General features: G+C 44.5%; 1 protein-coding gene across 1 annotated transcript; it reads left to right on the forward strand.

Moving 5' to 3' along the window:
- Window positions 1-288: 288 nt before the first annotated feature.
- On the forward strand, window positions 289-3,063 carry slitrk3a (SLIT and NTRK-like family, member 3a; the record flags this gene model as incomplete). The annotated part of the gene is made up of 1 exon (XM_084558044.1): window positions 289-3,063. The coding sequence occupies exon 1, from the start codon at window positions 343-345 to the stop codon at window positions 3,061-3,063; it is 2,721 nt and encodes a 906-aa protein (XP_084414170.1). The 5' UTR covers window positions 289-342.
- Between the last annotated feature and the right edge of the window lie 13,481 nt (window positions 3,064-16,544).

The raw sequence follows: 16,544 nt of genomic DNA on the forward strand, positions 1-16,544 counted from the left end.
TCATGCCATCCGTCCAAGAGTTCCCGGCGTGCGTTTAGTTTGAAACACCCAGCGATATTGCAGAATCTAAAGTAGTCTCCAACGTCACTCTATTATTCATTGGTGTTCATTTCAAAGTTTCCTTCCGTTCTACTGAAACTAATGCACCCTTCGTCTCCTCTCTCTTTCCTCTCTGCCTCCCCCTTTCACCTCAAACTTTGTGAGGGTGTTTGTGTGCGTGCGTGTTCTCTCCCACCCTCCCTTCCATTCTCTCTCTCTCTCTCTCTCTCTCTCCTCTCTTGCAGTGCTGTGAAGTGGCTCTGTCCCTGGAGCCAATACTTCATCCCCTTGGTGTCAGTGAGGATGCTGTGGGTTACCTTGCTGAGCACCATAGCCTTAGGATGGACCACCCCGATCCCACTGCTGGAGGACTCCGAGGAGATCGACGAGCCCTGCTTCGAGCCCTGCTACTGCGAGGTCAAAGAGGGCATTTTCCACGTCCACTGTGACAGTAAAGGATTTACAAATGTCAGCCAGATCTCCCAGATATGGAGCCGGCCCTTCAAACTCAACCTGCAGAGAAACTCCATGAGGAAGCTGTACTTTAACAGCTTCCTCCATCTCAACAATGCCATATCCATTAATCTGGGTAATAACGCCTTGCAAGATATCCACGCCGGAGCATTCAACGGCTTAGGAATACTCAAACGGCTGTTCCTTCATGAAAACAAACTAGAGGTTTTCCGCAATGACACTTTTCTGGGGCTGGAGAGTTTAGAGTATCTCCAGGCAGACTACAACGTTATCAAAAGGATTGAAAGCGGTGCGTTCAGGCACCTTCACAAATTGAGAGTGCTCATACTAAATGACAATCTGATCCCTCTGCTCCCAAATTATCTTTTCCGCTCTGTGTCACTCACACATCTGGACTTGAGAGGAAACAGATTAAAGACACTGCCGTATAAGGGCACGCTGGAGTACGTCGGGAGGAGCTTAATGGAAATCCAGCTGGAGGAGAACCCCTGGAACTGTGTGTGTGAGATTGTCCAGTTAAAAACATGGCTGGAGAGAATACCTTACACAGCGTTGGTGGGCGAGATCACGTGTGAGTACCCGTTCCACTTACACGGGAAAGACTTACGGGAAATCAAGCGCAGTGAGCTCTGTCCTCTGCTCTCCGATGCAGAGATTGAGGCCAAGCTGGGAATTCCCCGGGTTCCGTTCAGCAATGAGAACACATGGCCTACTAAACCCTCCTCCATGCTCTCCTCCGTTCACAACACAGCCTCTTCTGTGGAACACAACGGAAAAGGTGTCAAGCCTACCAAACGGCCCCGGCCCACAAAGAACCCCCCAACCCCTCGTAGCATCTACCCAGGCATCAACCAGCCTCCCGTTGCTGGTTACCAAACAAGGCCTCCCATCCCAATAATCTGTCCAGCTGGATGTATTTGCAACCTTCACATCAGTGACCTGGGGCTAACGGTGAACTGTAAAGAGAAAAGCTTTCACAACATCTCTGAGCTCCTGCCGCGGCCGCTCAATGCCAAGAAATTGTATCTCAGCGGGAACCTAATACAGAAGATCTACCGTTCAGATTTCTGGAACTTCTCAAGTTTGGATTTATTGCATTTAGGGAACAATCGGATATCCTACGTTCAAGAAGGCGCCTTTATTAATCTGCCGAACCTGAAAAGTTTGTATCTGAACGGAAACGACATTGAGAGACTCACCCCTGGGATGTTTCGGGGCCTTCAGATGTTGAGCTACCTTTACTTTGAGTATAATGTCATTCGTGAGATCCAGCCCAACTCCTTCTCCCTAATGCCAAACCTCCAGCTGGTTTTCCTTAACGACAACCTGTTACGCTCCCTCCCCACTGATGCCTTTGCGGGCACCAACCTTGCACGTCTCAACCTCCGCAACAACTACTTCCTTTCCTTGCCTGTGCGCGGCGTCCTGGAGCATCTGACCTCCATTGTTCAGATTGACCTCCACCAGAACCCCTGGGACTGCTCCTGTGATATTATCCCCCTCAAACAGTGGCTAGAAAAGCTCTCCTCTGTCATTGTAGTTGGAGATGTCATGTGCAAGACACCAGAGTTCGCTTTTGGGAAGGACCTGCGTTCACTTGAGGTCGAGGTCATCTGTCCTGAGCTTAAGTATTCTTCAGGCCCCTCCCCAGCTCTGCCTGGTGGGGACGACCTCACCACAGGGAGCTCTGACATGGAGGAGGCAGGAGGGAGAGGGGCTGTCCCGCTGTCTGTCCTCATCCTCAGCCTCCTCATCCTCTTCATCTCTGCTGTGTTTGTGGCTGCTGGCCTTTTTGCCTTTGTTCTTCGCCGCAGGAAGAAACTGCCCTTCCGGAAACGTTCCGAGGTAGACCTGACAGGGATCCAAATGCAGTGCAGGATTTTTGAGGACCCGCCGAGGCAAAGCAGTGCCGGGAACCCCGGCACACCCGAGAAACCGACGCCCAGTTTGCACACACACTCTCACACGAGTCACACACATGCCCATGGCCACGTTTATGATTACATCCCCCACCCTGTGACTCAGATGTGTAACAACCCCATCTACAAGCCTAGAGAGGGGGAGATAGCAGAGGAGGACAGAGCACAGTTTTCAGAGAAGAAAGACAGTGGCAGCGGTAGCAACAGTAACTACAGAACCTTGTTAGAAAAAGAGAGGGAGTGGACCCTGGCTGTCTCCAACTCTCAACTCAACACCATCGTCACAGTCAACCACACGACAGCTGACATGGCGGGATTTCATGAGAACGGAGGGCTCTGCCCAACAGTGATTGACAGTCAGAGGCCCACACCAACAGTGGGCTTTGTAGACTGTTTGTATGGGACAGTGCCCAAACCTAAGGACATGCACGTGGCGCATGCGCACCCACCAGGCATGCAGTACCCGGATTTGCAGCAGGATGCACGGCTGAAGGAGACATTGCTTTACACGGCGGGGAAAGGCTGCTACCCCGACCCGTCCCAAAGCGATTACCTCGCCAAACTTCAAACCAAGCCGGATTACCTCGAGGTCTTGGAAAAATCTTACATGGAAAAATCGTATCGGTTTTAACGTCTCTAGCCCATGGAGAAAAAAAACAAAACAAAACAGAGTCGACATATTCACTTTGCCACCCTCGAAACAAAAGTCACCCAAAACCAATATTCAAAAAGATCAACTTGAAAAAGCAGCATGATATAAAATAAAATAGTATATTACAGTCACAACGTTTCCCCCCAAGTCACTTTGGAGGTGAGGCCATTCTCAGATGTTTCAATTAAGTGCCTTTTTTTCAGAGTAGCCAGCAATGTCAACAGCCGTTATTTTTATAATATATAAATATCTCTATATGCCCACGAGAGAGCAAAACAGAAACAAGAGGGGCACTGGGGAAGAAAACATACAAACCATCCCACATCTGTCACTAAAATCCGTTTTTATGGAGTTACCATGACGCGCTACCAGTCACCACGAAGACGCACGGGAGCCGGACGTCTCCCTGACTTGGGTTTTTTTTTTTTTTTCCTTTCTGTCTCTTTTGACTAGGATGTACAAACACCCGGAGGCCGTGCACATAAAGTTTGTAGGAAATGATGGAAAGTGAGGAAGAAAAAGAGAAAAAAAAAAAAAAAGATACATATATTAAAATGAACTGCAGTTTGCTGCATGCACTCGCTTCAGTGCAGGAAGTGAGAGGATTTACTCAGAACTATCACATCACATCACGAACAGAGATACTGCAACACATTTACAGTTCAGTGTTCTATTTAATTTTTATATCTTATTAATATGGTTATTACTATTAATGAGGACTTCTGTCTATATCAGGGTGCTTCTCGTAAAAAAAAAAAAAAAAAAAGAAAGAAAAAAAAAGATGCACCCACGCACGGATGGTAAAACATTTGTGAATATTATTATAAGACAATGCTGAAGGTTTTCTGGATATTTCCACACACTTTGTTAAGACCCAACCCGCCCCCCCTTCCCCCTCCATTGCTTCTGGATTCCCCATCGCCACCCACTAACGGCTTTCTAGGAGGCACTTTTAATGTTTTCTCTCTCACAAAGATTTGAAGAAAAATGTGCATATATTTATTCTGTAATTTCAGTGAAGAATTTAATTGTAAAGGTAATGTTAAATCAATGTATAGTGATTATGCGTCTGGTATAGCCTTCTTAATAAAAACAAACTCTTCAATCAAATGATGAAAGGGTTGGTGCCACGGGAACCTGTGTGTGGAGCGCTGCCGACTGCAGGCTGTGCATTGTGGCGTCTTTTTAACGAGGCATGTTAAAGGAAGCTGTGGTCAGCCATCGTGAGATAATGCTGCAGGAGGTGGAGTGCTAGATGGGAATGTAGTGCAGGTCAGTTATATTTAAACCCACGTCTTCTCGCGTCTTAGTATTTTCACACTAGCACCAAATTTATTTAAGTTACAGGGGAAAAGGTTGATGAAATGGACAATGGAAAGTATAATCACTCTTTCTGTCTATTGGTAGCTTGTCCCTTCACCCTCTCCTGCTTGATATTGCAGTTTACAGCTATTATTTGCCACTGCGTTCTAGCTGGTCCTAGCTGAAGAAAACATAAAGACAGAGCAAGACAAGTGAAAGCTGCCGGTTTTGAAGCGGGTGACATAAGGCTGAGGCGACGCCAAATCAGTGAGGCATGCTGCGATTGTCATTATCTAAACGGGTGCTGCAGATGTAGGCTAATAAACAGTAATTGGGAGGGTGAGTGAAAACGTGATTGGAAGACGCTCTCTGGATTTGCACATCTAATTTCTCTGGGTGCCTCCAAGAGTAGCAGTGTGGATTCAGTCCACCGGGGGGCGATAAGCAGGTGTTCAGATTCACAGTGAGCATGTCTGAAAGGCAATGCACAAAATGTTTATTATTAAAAGGTCATAACAATCAGATGAATAACTTTATGAAATATTTTTAAAAAAATATCTATATATAAAACTTATTAGTGTCATATATTTTGTCATTAATTACAGCGGTTCACACTATTTTCTTTCCAGCCAGTAATAAAATGTTACTAAAATTGTATTTTATTTAATTTCTTTTTTTCTTTTTTTTCCAAAAGAGAGCAATCCTGAAAAGCTGGCATTTTTATTTTTTGCTCAGGACTGTTGGCTGACCTTATTTTCAATGAACCTCTTGGGGCATATTAATAATCCTCAATATTCTCCTCCACAGCCATCATTATTTGATTCATTTAGCTTTTTGGTCATAATTCACAAGCCTCCCCCTTAGTAGAATGATTCATTTTGGGGGCCAAGAGGAGGAAAAAGAACAAAAAAAAAAAAAAAAAGCAAAGATTAACAAGCATTGGGTAAATATGCTCACCATTATAGCCCTATTTCCTTTGTCTCTTTCCTAAGGTAAAAGTATAGTTTGGGGAAACGTGACGCGATCTCGATGTCTATAAATCTGTGAATATCTGTGGAAGGAAGGTGCATTTTTGTTTTGTTCTGAAATGGTATGCAATTTGCTTTGATTTCAATAGATTTACTAGGAGTGGTGATACATGCAATTGGATGTTCTAGTTTCTCATATGTGTCAACTTAACACTAAGTGGAAGATATGTAGCGGACCACCTAACTCTCCTGTTCGATGGGAACGCCCGTAGCTAGTTTAGAACAGTTATCTCTAGTACAGCTTGAATAATTTGCAACATTTTTACCCTGTGTTCTATCAACTGTTTCTTCACCTTTCGACCAATTTCTGTTGCGCAAATGAGTGGAGGTCACCTTCATTATAAAGCCTTTGAAAGCATGGTCGCATTACGTCTCGCCCTAGGCTGTTTGTTTTCTATTCCCGGAAAGTGTCACAATGTTGTACCTGCGTGTTTTGCTGCCTCACCTCATTTGTCCGCTGCTTTTTTATTTTTTTTTTATTTTTATTACTTTGCACACACAGACACGTGCACAGACACACCCTCCTTTCCTTTTGTTCCTCTCTGACCATGAGGTTAGACTACATGGTCAGCACTTTTAGCGTGCACTCGGTTTGATTAAAAATATAATGCATCACTCTGTTAACCCCTCAGCCCTCTCCATCACACCCAAACCCAAATAAATGAATAAATAAATAAAGTTTTGGGATCACTGATAACTTTGCATCACTCCCTCATCTTGGCAACCTTTTATGTTATCCTCCACCTCCGTCACCCACCCGCCCGCCCGCCCGCCCGCCCGCCACACTATTTCACAAATGAGTGCTGGGCTTTGTCCCGTTATCCCATGCTGAGTGGTTTTATCCCAATAAATCCTCTTGTTATCCTGCACTAATATCTCCAAGTGATTTCATACTTTACTGGTGGAATGGCAAGATAAAAGCAACTCGATGCGGGTTGGGTTAAAATGTTTCTCTTTGTGTGTGCCAAATGTAAACACGCCGTGCCTCTCTAAATCTTTCCGTGTCATGTCAGTGATATGTAAATCTGGCAGCAGAGGTAACCTTTCACGCGACGTCTCTTGAGGTTTGCACGTTGGCAAGACTTCGGCACGGTAAATTCAGTGTCTTTCTTTGTGTCCTTTGCTTTCTCTGTGTTTCCGTCCCTTCAACTTGCTTTTTTTTAAATTTATTTTTTTTAATCCTGTCCCTGTTGTCTGCTTAAGTCTTTCTTTCTGACCTCCTACCAAGTTTGTATTGTGGTCCTGTATTCTGGCACCGAGCCTTGACTCCTTTTTACACTTCAACTACTTAAGTCTTGGCTATTTTTAACAAGCCTCAGTCCCCTAGTATGTTGAAGGATAAATTTGCTGTAGGTGTTGCCAAAGGTTTTCTTTGCTTCTACTTTAATTCCTGCTGGCTGTTCAGACTCAGACAAAAAGTGTATAAAAGGTACACCTTGGCTCTCTTGCACTTCTGTCCTCACCCTTTAATTGTTCCATTATATGGATGGAAACCACAAACCCCAATTAACTGTGGAACTGTATTAAGATGCTATATATATTTGGTGTTGGACTGATGGCACCTAATGGCTAATTTACTGGCACAGTCACACTGATCAAGTGTTGTTAACTGCAATACGAAGGACAGTAAGCTGCTATGCTGGGAATTCTCTGCAAGGCTTTTGTTTCTGGAGCTGGTTTTGTTGTTGTAGTTAAATTGTAATGCCTGGCAAGCTCTCCCTCCCAGCATTTGCTATTGAGTTATAATGCAGACCGTAATGCAGCAATTGCCAGCTTATTAACACACAAGTAATGACACATAATTCTAAGCCGATGGGTTTACCGTGACATTGCTGTTTCAAATTAACTCGTTTAAGAGATGTGAGATACCGCGAGGCTGTTAGAGAGCCCTCTTCGGGCTCTCGCGCAGCGGCTCTGGATTCACTGATACACTGTGGCCGTTTGCTGTCGGTAAATACAAGTGGAAATCTGTGCTGAGTGGAGTCAATAACCAGAATGTGGTCGCGTGGATTGCAGGTGTGCTGCTGTTGGGTGGTCCCACGGGGGTGGTGGTTTCACGTGGTGGTGTTATATTTTCCTCCTCTCTGCTGGCATTTCTGCTCCGGATTTCTTTCGGCTCCTGGTTGTTGTTTAGCTGCTCTGCACGAGGGAGGAAGAAGGCTGGAGTCAGCTGTCAGTCCACCTATGCACATCAGAGCTAGACAGACAGATAGAGGGGTAGATAGACAGACAGATTTGTGCTTTTTTTTTTCTTCTGCTCTGGTGATTGTTGATGGGTATTTGAGAGTCTTAATTAGCCCGGCTCTAGATTTGGAGCGGCGGCACAGAATGAACAGTGATACGAGAAAGAAAAAAAAACAAATGGGAGGAAGGGATCAGTTTGAGAGCACTATTGACGGCGGGGAGAGCACAGACAAGCGGCTTAGAGAAGGGTGAGAGAACATGGAGTCATCAGTAGAGCACTGTGAAGGATGTGCCACTTAGCGAAAGCAGGACTCTTTCTTTGCTCTTTTGTCTCTGAAAGAAGCTGTATTGTGTCCAATTAACCAACGGAGAGCCCAAAGAAGACGGTTAGGAAGGGACTGAGAGAGGATTGTGACCACTTATGTTTTGCATTTTGTGCTTGTGCTTATATGTAAGTGTGCGCGGTGTGTGATATGCTTTCTCCATTTGGGAAACAGGGAATTATCTCAAGTTTGCTGAAAAAGCCAATCTGTTTCTGACCGTGGTGCTGAAGTTGCAGTATATTGCAGGTGCTGCATACAAAAAGGCGCGTTCCACTTTTCTTTTTTCTTTTTTTTCTTTTTTGGTGCGTGCGTGTGTGTTTGTGTGCGGTGGGAGACGTGGGAGGCGCTCTCTCACCCGTGTCTGGGAGCTTATCTGAGTTTCTGTGATTATGCTGATGACTCAACTAACTGTCTCCGCCGTGTCATAAAATGCTACGTTCAAATCCGTGCAGTGAGCTCTGCTGTAGTTTTTCAACTATATACTGTTGATGTATTTCATTCGCTGTTCGTGCTACACTGTATAATGCCCCAGTCTGAGAACTTCCGCCATGTTGATTGGAATATTCTGCAGAGGACGAATCGCTAGATTTGCGTTAAAACTGAATTTAAGCTACAGCGTTAATCAGCAGAGAAGTTAGAGACGGCATGAGCAAAAGGTGAGAAAAGAACCACTCAGATTGGTACAGTTTTATTAGTCCTGAGATCATGAAAATCCCTTTAACACATCACTCAACTGTGCTGCAGTGCAGAAGCTGGACTGACCCAGTATGTTGAAAGAGAGAGAGAGTGCAAGAGAGAGAGAGAGAGGGGTGGAGGAAGAGAAAGAAGAAAGGGTTGCAGAAAGCGCTAGAGTGAGCACGAGGGAGAGAGGGTGATTCTCAACTCCCCGCTACTTCTGCTGCCGTCTGTGCTGTAAAGCCCTGCGTTGGTATTGTTTGCCTAGTGAATTTTCGGGTCCCCTGAGAGCGTGGCCCTCTCTCTCCTGTCTGAAAATACTGCAAGTTCGGGGGGAAAGTTGCAGCCGTTTGTGCTGCTCAGCAGTGTGCTAGAGTCTCAGCTTTTGTATGTAAGAAATATTACCAAATCTGTGTCGTTATCGCTTATTTTAGAGGAAGGGGGGGGGGGGGTGAGCAGGAGGCATGATTTCACAAAATGAAATATGGAGCATGGTGTCCCTGGCTGGTGCTCCGAACAGCCCATCTCTCTCGTTGTTCCGCAGTGTGGGGCCTACTTTGTGCTTCACTACGGCCTGTAGTGAATTTCCTGCGGACTGCTGCAGTCGTCCTCTCCTCGTTCTCCCCGCTTCTTCTCTTCCTCCTTCTTCTAATGAGGTGACATTTCCACAAAGTCACTCATTTGTATCCTCGCGTTGCTCTTCATTTCGTGTGGTTTCTAATTTTTCTTTGTCTTCAGCTAACACTGTCTCCTTTCCATTTACTATTCTCCAACTCTGTACATCTACCCATCCGTGTATATGCACATGGACATGTTGACCGGCTGGCCTTGCTGCGAGGCTGTGTAATATTCCACCGACACGAGTTTCCGTCACTCTAGGCTTTCCTTTAGCCGCCGTGGAACGATTGCTTTTGCAGGGTAGCCGCCAGAGTTGAGGCCGTATGTGCGTGTTCATGTGTTTGTGCCTTTCAGAGAGTCCTCCATCACACGTAGAAGTGACCCTAGAGAATGGACCGAACTGGTTGAAATAAGAGTCTAATAACTGAGTAGACAGAATCAGGCAAGTGTTTGTTTTGCACATCAACTACTGAGCGTCCGTGCTGTTAAGAGGCTGCTGTTTGTTTTGAAGGCATTCATTGTGTTGATGGCGAAAAAACAAGTCAGAACAGAATGAGATTAGCATCTGATGGTGGTTACACAGTTTTATTAACATTCATTTTTTTTAAACTCTTGTGCATTTCCTCCTTTTATTTCCCCTTAGGGTAAAAAACGTTTAATAAAATGCTCTTTGGCTTTTCTGGAGAAAATTAACTTGACGATCAAGGAGACTTGTTTCTTTCTGTTTTTTCTTCTTATCTGCCTGTGTCCAGTGATTTGACATTCAGCTGCTCCACTCACATCGTGAATGGTTTCGGTTGGCCTCCATCCTCAAAGTGCATAATGCTTCTCGTGTAAAAGCAGCCTTCGGTGGGGGAAGAGGTTCGGCGCTGCTGCAGATTTAGGAATGTTCGGTATTCAGACAGACTCAGTGGGAGCAAGATGTAGCAGCCAATTTAAAAATAAAAAGGCATCGGAGCGTGTGTCAAATTTACGCCAGTTAAATAAAACGGCCCTGAGTAGTGCAGTGCAGTGCAGGCTGCTGCCGACTCCATACTGATTTGAGGGACGTCGGAATTGTGAATGAAGATTTGAAGACATAAGGGTGAAGTGGAGGTGATGACTGAAAAACAGAAAGACAGGGGAAACAGAGATGATGGGGAGGAATCTGGGCCTCGCTGATTACGCTCTTTGTCGGTACAGTTAGTGGTGCACACAGACACAGTTTGTGTGGCGGTGGATGGCTCTGTAATGCTTTAAAAACGTACTACAGAGTAAAGCAAAGTACATTTGCATGTGATATAAATGATTCAGTGTCTTTAGTGGGGTCACTGGGATGAAAAGCTGTATTTATGAGGTCAAGTGAGGTGTAATGTCATGTCATACAACCTGCCTATTTGATTTTGCTTTTACACGTTGTTATGCATGTGAATACAATATACTTCTATTTGCTTGCACAGAAAAACCTGTGCACGCTCACACGTATGAGGAAGAATGGGAAGGATTCATTCCTTTCTCTTTTTATGTGTTGAAATGCTCGTCATCTCTGTTTGCGTGTGCTGCTTGCCTCGGCTGTCCGATCAGCCAGCTCGCATCCGTTGGTCTGTGATGATGGTAATAGCACGAGAAGAGGGCAAGTAAGGCAGGAAGAGTGATTTAGGCCACATGGCAACAGACAGAGAGGGCAGAGGAGAAACTTAACACAGAGGATTAAACACTATGTCTTTTGGTTTTCCGTTGGAATACGTCTTGTGTTTTTCCCCAAGTGGTTTCAGCAAGCGTTTCCATTTAAGTTTATTTTCAGTCAACTTGTTTCCAGGTGGGACATCATCTTTAGAATTAAAGGACAGGTCTTTTGTGTTTGATTACTTTGCTTTTTAAGCCCAATTCCCAAGTCCATTTTTTTTCACATCAATTACAGATACGTTCGGGTGGTTTGATATAAAAACAGTGATTTTTTTTTTTTAATTTACAACTGTGGCTAGAAAGCCTTTAAAAACATCAGAAAATACTAGCAGCTCAGATATTAGGCGGCAGATGTTACCGTGGTTTAGATGTTCATATTTTTAAAGACAGCAGTTTCATAATGTGTGGTTTTATTGAACATGGCTTCATGGATGTTTGTACACGTGCTGTAGATGGTGGCTGCTTCCAGGACAGACCGCTGGCTTGTTCTTGCCCGCTGATCTAATTTTAGGCAAACATTTCTGCTTGGTTAGTGAGTATAATTATGCTCATATATTGCGTGTGTGTGTGGCCATAACTGTGGGTGTGTGTGTTTGTGTGTGTAATGATGTGGATCTGCTGTTGTGCTAGCGAAAGTGCTCAGTAAAAAAAAAAAAAAAGCTACTACAGCAGAGAGGGAGAGGTTTGTGGAGAGTTCTGCCTAATGGCCGGGGATCACTTGCATTGTTAGCGTTAGCTCAACAATACGGGAGTCAGCTTAATTAAGGCCTGACGGCTTTTAAAGGGCCACAGCTCTCCCGCACACTCTTGCGAGCTTGCGCCCACGCGTTTCTATAGGTCAGAAGTGTCCTGATGGTGAGATTCGCCGCCATTAGAGGGGGTTTCTTAGCATACTGCGGCATTTATTGAGTGACAAATTAATTTTAGAAGGTATTGTAACGGGCAGAGCACAGAACAATTCTTTAATTGGCCGCGTGGCCGGCGTGTCAAGACTGTGATGTTATTAATGTGATCTAAACTGTGACAGTCATCCTTTTTTAAAATGGTCTAAGTGGTCAAATGCTGTAAACAAATAAAGGAGCAGAGTTTTAGATGCCTGCTGTTTGGAATAATCTGATACAAGGAAGTCATGGCTATGGATATGTATGAATTATCTCCTCTGTGCTCAGTGCCCTAAAGTCTCAAAACAACTGATAAGACTATGACACATACTCTACACTGATACCACACAGGACAGGTGATTAGAACTCAAGCAGAGGTGAAACCAGGACTGTGATTGATGATTTTGCTAAAGAAAATATGATCATCATGGAATTAACAGAGCAGCGTGCACAAATGTAGGAGAAGCTTGTGTTCCTTCTTGTCATGAGTAATTGTATAATTTCTATGGTGGTGTAAGAATAGCCTCACCAACAGGGGGCAATTGAAGGCAAGCAGTTGTTTGGGTTATTTACAGGTTTTCACCGACGCCTGTTGGTCTACTAGCAGCTGCAGTTGCCGTGTGTGTGCTTGCTTCTTTGAAAAATGTCTCGAGAGTATGTGGGCTGTGGAGAGAATCCATAATGCAGCCCTATAATTCAGGCAGAATGCTGATTCACGGTCACAGGCAGGACAAAAGGAGCGTGCTTGCATGGGCGCTGGTTTTGCAAATCAGGCCTGTGTGCGTGTTACACGCCTGCTTTGCTTGCGGATGCATTCTGCATTTTTGCAGAAATTTCCTGCCAGCGCGTATCCCTGCGTTCCCTTAGCAGGTTCACGTGAATTCCATAAGTGTGTGAGTGGGTGTGCACGTGGAGCTATTGTCAGGCGGCGAGGCCAGATCTCAGCTGTGTATTAGCGAAGCTGAGAACCCTTAGGGAAACACAACTAGACAGAGAAGAACATAGACCCTTGCAGTGTGCGTGTGTGTGAGAGAGAGATTGAGCGAGCGTGTGCGTAGGGGAGTGAGAGAGAAAGTTGGATGGTGAGATAGAAAAACAGACAGAAAAAAAAGCCCCCACCCACTTCCCTGTAAGCTGCTGTCACTCTCCTTCCCACTATCTCCTCCTCCACCCTGGTCACTTTTTATTCCCCTCCTTCTCTCCATCTCGCCTGGAGAGGAGAGGCCGTGGTGTGATAAGAAAGCCAGGGGGAGAAGAGGGGAGGCTGATAAGATGGAAAGGCGAGGAGAGGAGAAGGGAGGATGGGAGATAAACAGTGTGGACACTGCAGACGAGTTAAATCATAGACTAAGGAATGAAAGGGGAGAGGGGGACGTAGAGGAGACAGTGAGGTTCTGTTAAGGGTAGGAAGCGTTTTTAATTGCCTGATGTACGAGTGTGCTTTAACCACACTTAAGCCGGTTTCGGCGCTCTGTGAATAATTTGGCTTCAAGGATGACGGAGGGGTGAGAGGAGTGATGGACAGGTGAATGGGCAGGATGAACTGTAAAATGTAATGGTGCACCTTTTATCAGTTGGACTTTTATCAGCAAACGTTGGGGCAATTCATCGTAGCGTTTGGTCGTCATTACATCAAGTTGTTCTTTGCACAGAGAGATTGCTCCTTCATTTAATTGAAGATTTTTCTTTTGCTGGCATCAATTCTGGGTGTGAAACGAAATGGAGGCAAATAGCTGGGCAGAGGGGAGGGGAACGATGGAAATCAGAGATGCAAGCGAAGCAGCTGGAGACTGTCAGCTTCTCAAAGGTTCAAGAGGCAAAGCGCCATCTTTCCCTCAGCCGGTCCATTGTTTTGTTGTATCTTAGAGGCAACACAGAAGGTGACATCCCTCTTTCTGACCCAAGTGTCTTATTCACTCTCTACTTTACCTCCTTCACCTCACATCCCTTTCCTTCCCTCCAACTCTTGGAGCAGCGGTAGCAGCAACTGATGGATCGTTCAGGTCAGTGGGGTTGACAGGCAGGTTGATGCAAGAGACAGAGGGAAGGAGAGCCATGGAGTGCATGTGTGTCTATCTGAAAGAGGTAAAAAAAAGAAAGAGGTGGCTACACCCACCCCTCATTTTCTCTTTATTTCTTTCATGCCCTCTTCCTTTAGACCTCTAAAATCATCTGCTGCTACTTTGACCCCAACAAGTCCTCCCCCATCCTTCTCTCTTCTCTTTTTGTATTATATCATGGTTTTACAGGCATGTTGGGAGCAGCAGTAGTCCAAGGAAAGAGACTAGCAGGAATGTGGCAACAGGAAACAATGGAATTTTAATGAAAGTCAGCAAGCTGTAGTAATGATAGGCACAACAAACATACCTTTGGCGACACAAGGTGGGTGATACCAAGTTGGACTAATTTCCCGTTTTGCCGAAACGATTGAGGCAACATCCAGCAGGAGCACCTGATACAGTTGACATATGACACCAACACAGAGTGCCCCAGTTGTTTACCGCAAGGAAACACCGTCCACGACTTTGGTTCCTACCACCGAATTCACCATGCTGAAAGCGGGCTCGGAGCGTTGGGTGAGCCCGGATTGAGCTGCTGCATTGTTTATGGCAGGTGATACCAAAAATGAAAAAAGGAATGCTGACCAAAGGAAACCTGGGTAAATTATTGCTGTTGAAGCGTTGAAGCTAGCTTTATACATACGATGTGTTTGTTGTTTCACTCAAAAAGGTTTGGAGTGGGAAATATACAAAATGAATCAAACAGAGCTTTGAACGTCCAGCTGCAAAGCAATGAGTAACAAGCAAATTGCTTTATATGTGGACAGAGCTTTAGGCTGAAGAAGAACTGTAACCAGGAAATACAAATTTCAGACCTGGTGGGTGTACAGTCAGTGAGTCAGTGAAGGTTCTCAGATATACATGTCACGGTATATCCAAAAAGAAATTCGCTAAAGACAGGCAACTGGACTTGTAAAGTTTCTTGAAGATGTTTCACCACTCATCCAAGTAGCTTCTTCAGTTCTAAAGGCTGAGGTTTAAATAATTCCACCAGTCTTTTAGAGCATATTCAAGAAACTTTACAAGTCCACTCTTTTTGGATACAGTCAGTAAGAAACCTTAGATTTGCTCAAGAATTACGCACAGGCAGCTATACTTTTGGTATTAAAATACTGCATTTACAACTAGCTCTCTATTGACTAATCCGGCTGGAAGCAGAATAAATCCCATTTCCTCTTATAATGTGTAGCTGGAAGGTACTGTATCATCATTATATATTACCCATTTACAATATGCAGGGCCTTTTTCCTACCATAGCCACCTGATCCCCCTCGACCTTCATTTAAATGCTACTTTGCTAATCTCATTATAGTGCTTTACCTTAAAGAAATGTATTCCACCTTTAATTTAATCCTAGAGCTCCTTTCTTTACACAATTAACCCCTTGACACGTGTAATCTCATGCATGAGACGGAAGGGCAGTGTTCTCAGTCATGTACAAGTTTACGTGAAATACTGAAGAGCTTCTGATGGAGCCTTTCAGCTGCGATGATCTTTGGTGTCAGAGAAGAAAACTAAACTTAAACTGTGTAAATATTGGGCCTGAAAGATAAAATAGCTCTTCAACTTAATAAATAGCCCTGTTCACTTTACTGTATCATATCTGTGCCTGTGCTATAACTCAGCGGTCAAAAAGATTTTATATATTGTGCTTCTTTGTGAGAGCGGAGAGGGCAGAAGTCAAAAGACTGCATTCTGGACTTTAACTGCATGAATAAATGCTCAAGAACCCATGAGTAAACAGAGCCGGGGTCTTTGAGAGGTTGGAGTGCACTGACACTGAGGCTGTTGCCAGAAGCTGTGGGCTATCTGTAGCAGGCAGAGAGAATCATTCCAACCGTGCTGCAGTGGGTCACAGGGTGGGCAATAGCTTCTTGAGAAAGCCTTGTCTTGTGTTTGTAATTTCTATATTTATGACAAGAAAAGAATATTGTTGGAGCCCGATAAAGCAGCACGACTGGGCGCACTTTGGTCTCTTAATCAGATTCAGCTCAGTGTACCTTGTTGTAATGGTTTCCAAGGTTCAAGCTAAGGCCGTAGTACACAGGTATGGTATGTCCCAATCAGTATTGGGATTGTTAATCCATGCATTTTTAAAAAGACCACATCAGATCTTCAGACAAACCTGATCCTTTGTGGTTATTTATTTTAGGTGTGTCATAAACCAAAAGCACCATAACGTCTTCTTTCTCTTCTGTTTTAATGGCAGCTGGCTAGTGTCAAAGCTGCCAAAAATCCCATAATAACAAAAAGGATCAAAATGACTAAATACGTTTGCTGTGTGGAAGTACTTCACTATGAAGTCAGTCAGACAGCAATTTGTAAACCGTTCAAGGTGGATGTTTGTGGTAGTATTAAATTGTTGTATTGTCATTGAATACTACCAACTTGATTTGCCACCTATGAAAAAGTCCACTCGGGCAAAGGCTGCACCGAAACAACAAGAACAGACATGCTGCTGAAGGGTGCATTTAAAAAAAAAAGTTTCCTTGAAGGAAGAGAGGGTTACGGAGTTTATGGTGTTGACCAGAACACTTGTGTAGTAGAGAACACAGGGTGGAGCTTCTGGAGCCAAGGTACGAGCTGCCATCTCAACAGTACATCAGCTTAACTAATTTAATGCAGTGACACGATGCACATGTGATGTAGGAGAATACAAGTAAGATAAGATAAGCCTTTATGAATCTCCAAGGGAGTAAATTTTGATCAGATTGAGACTTAAAT

The sequence above is a fragment of the Chelon labrosus genome (genome assembly GCF_963514085.1).
Source record: "Chelon labrosus genome assembly, chromosome: 13".
In the NCBI taxonomy this organism is placed as follows: Eukaryota; Metazoa; Chordata; class Actinopteri; order Mugiliformes; family Mugilidae; genus Chelon; species Chelon labrosus.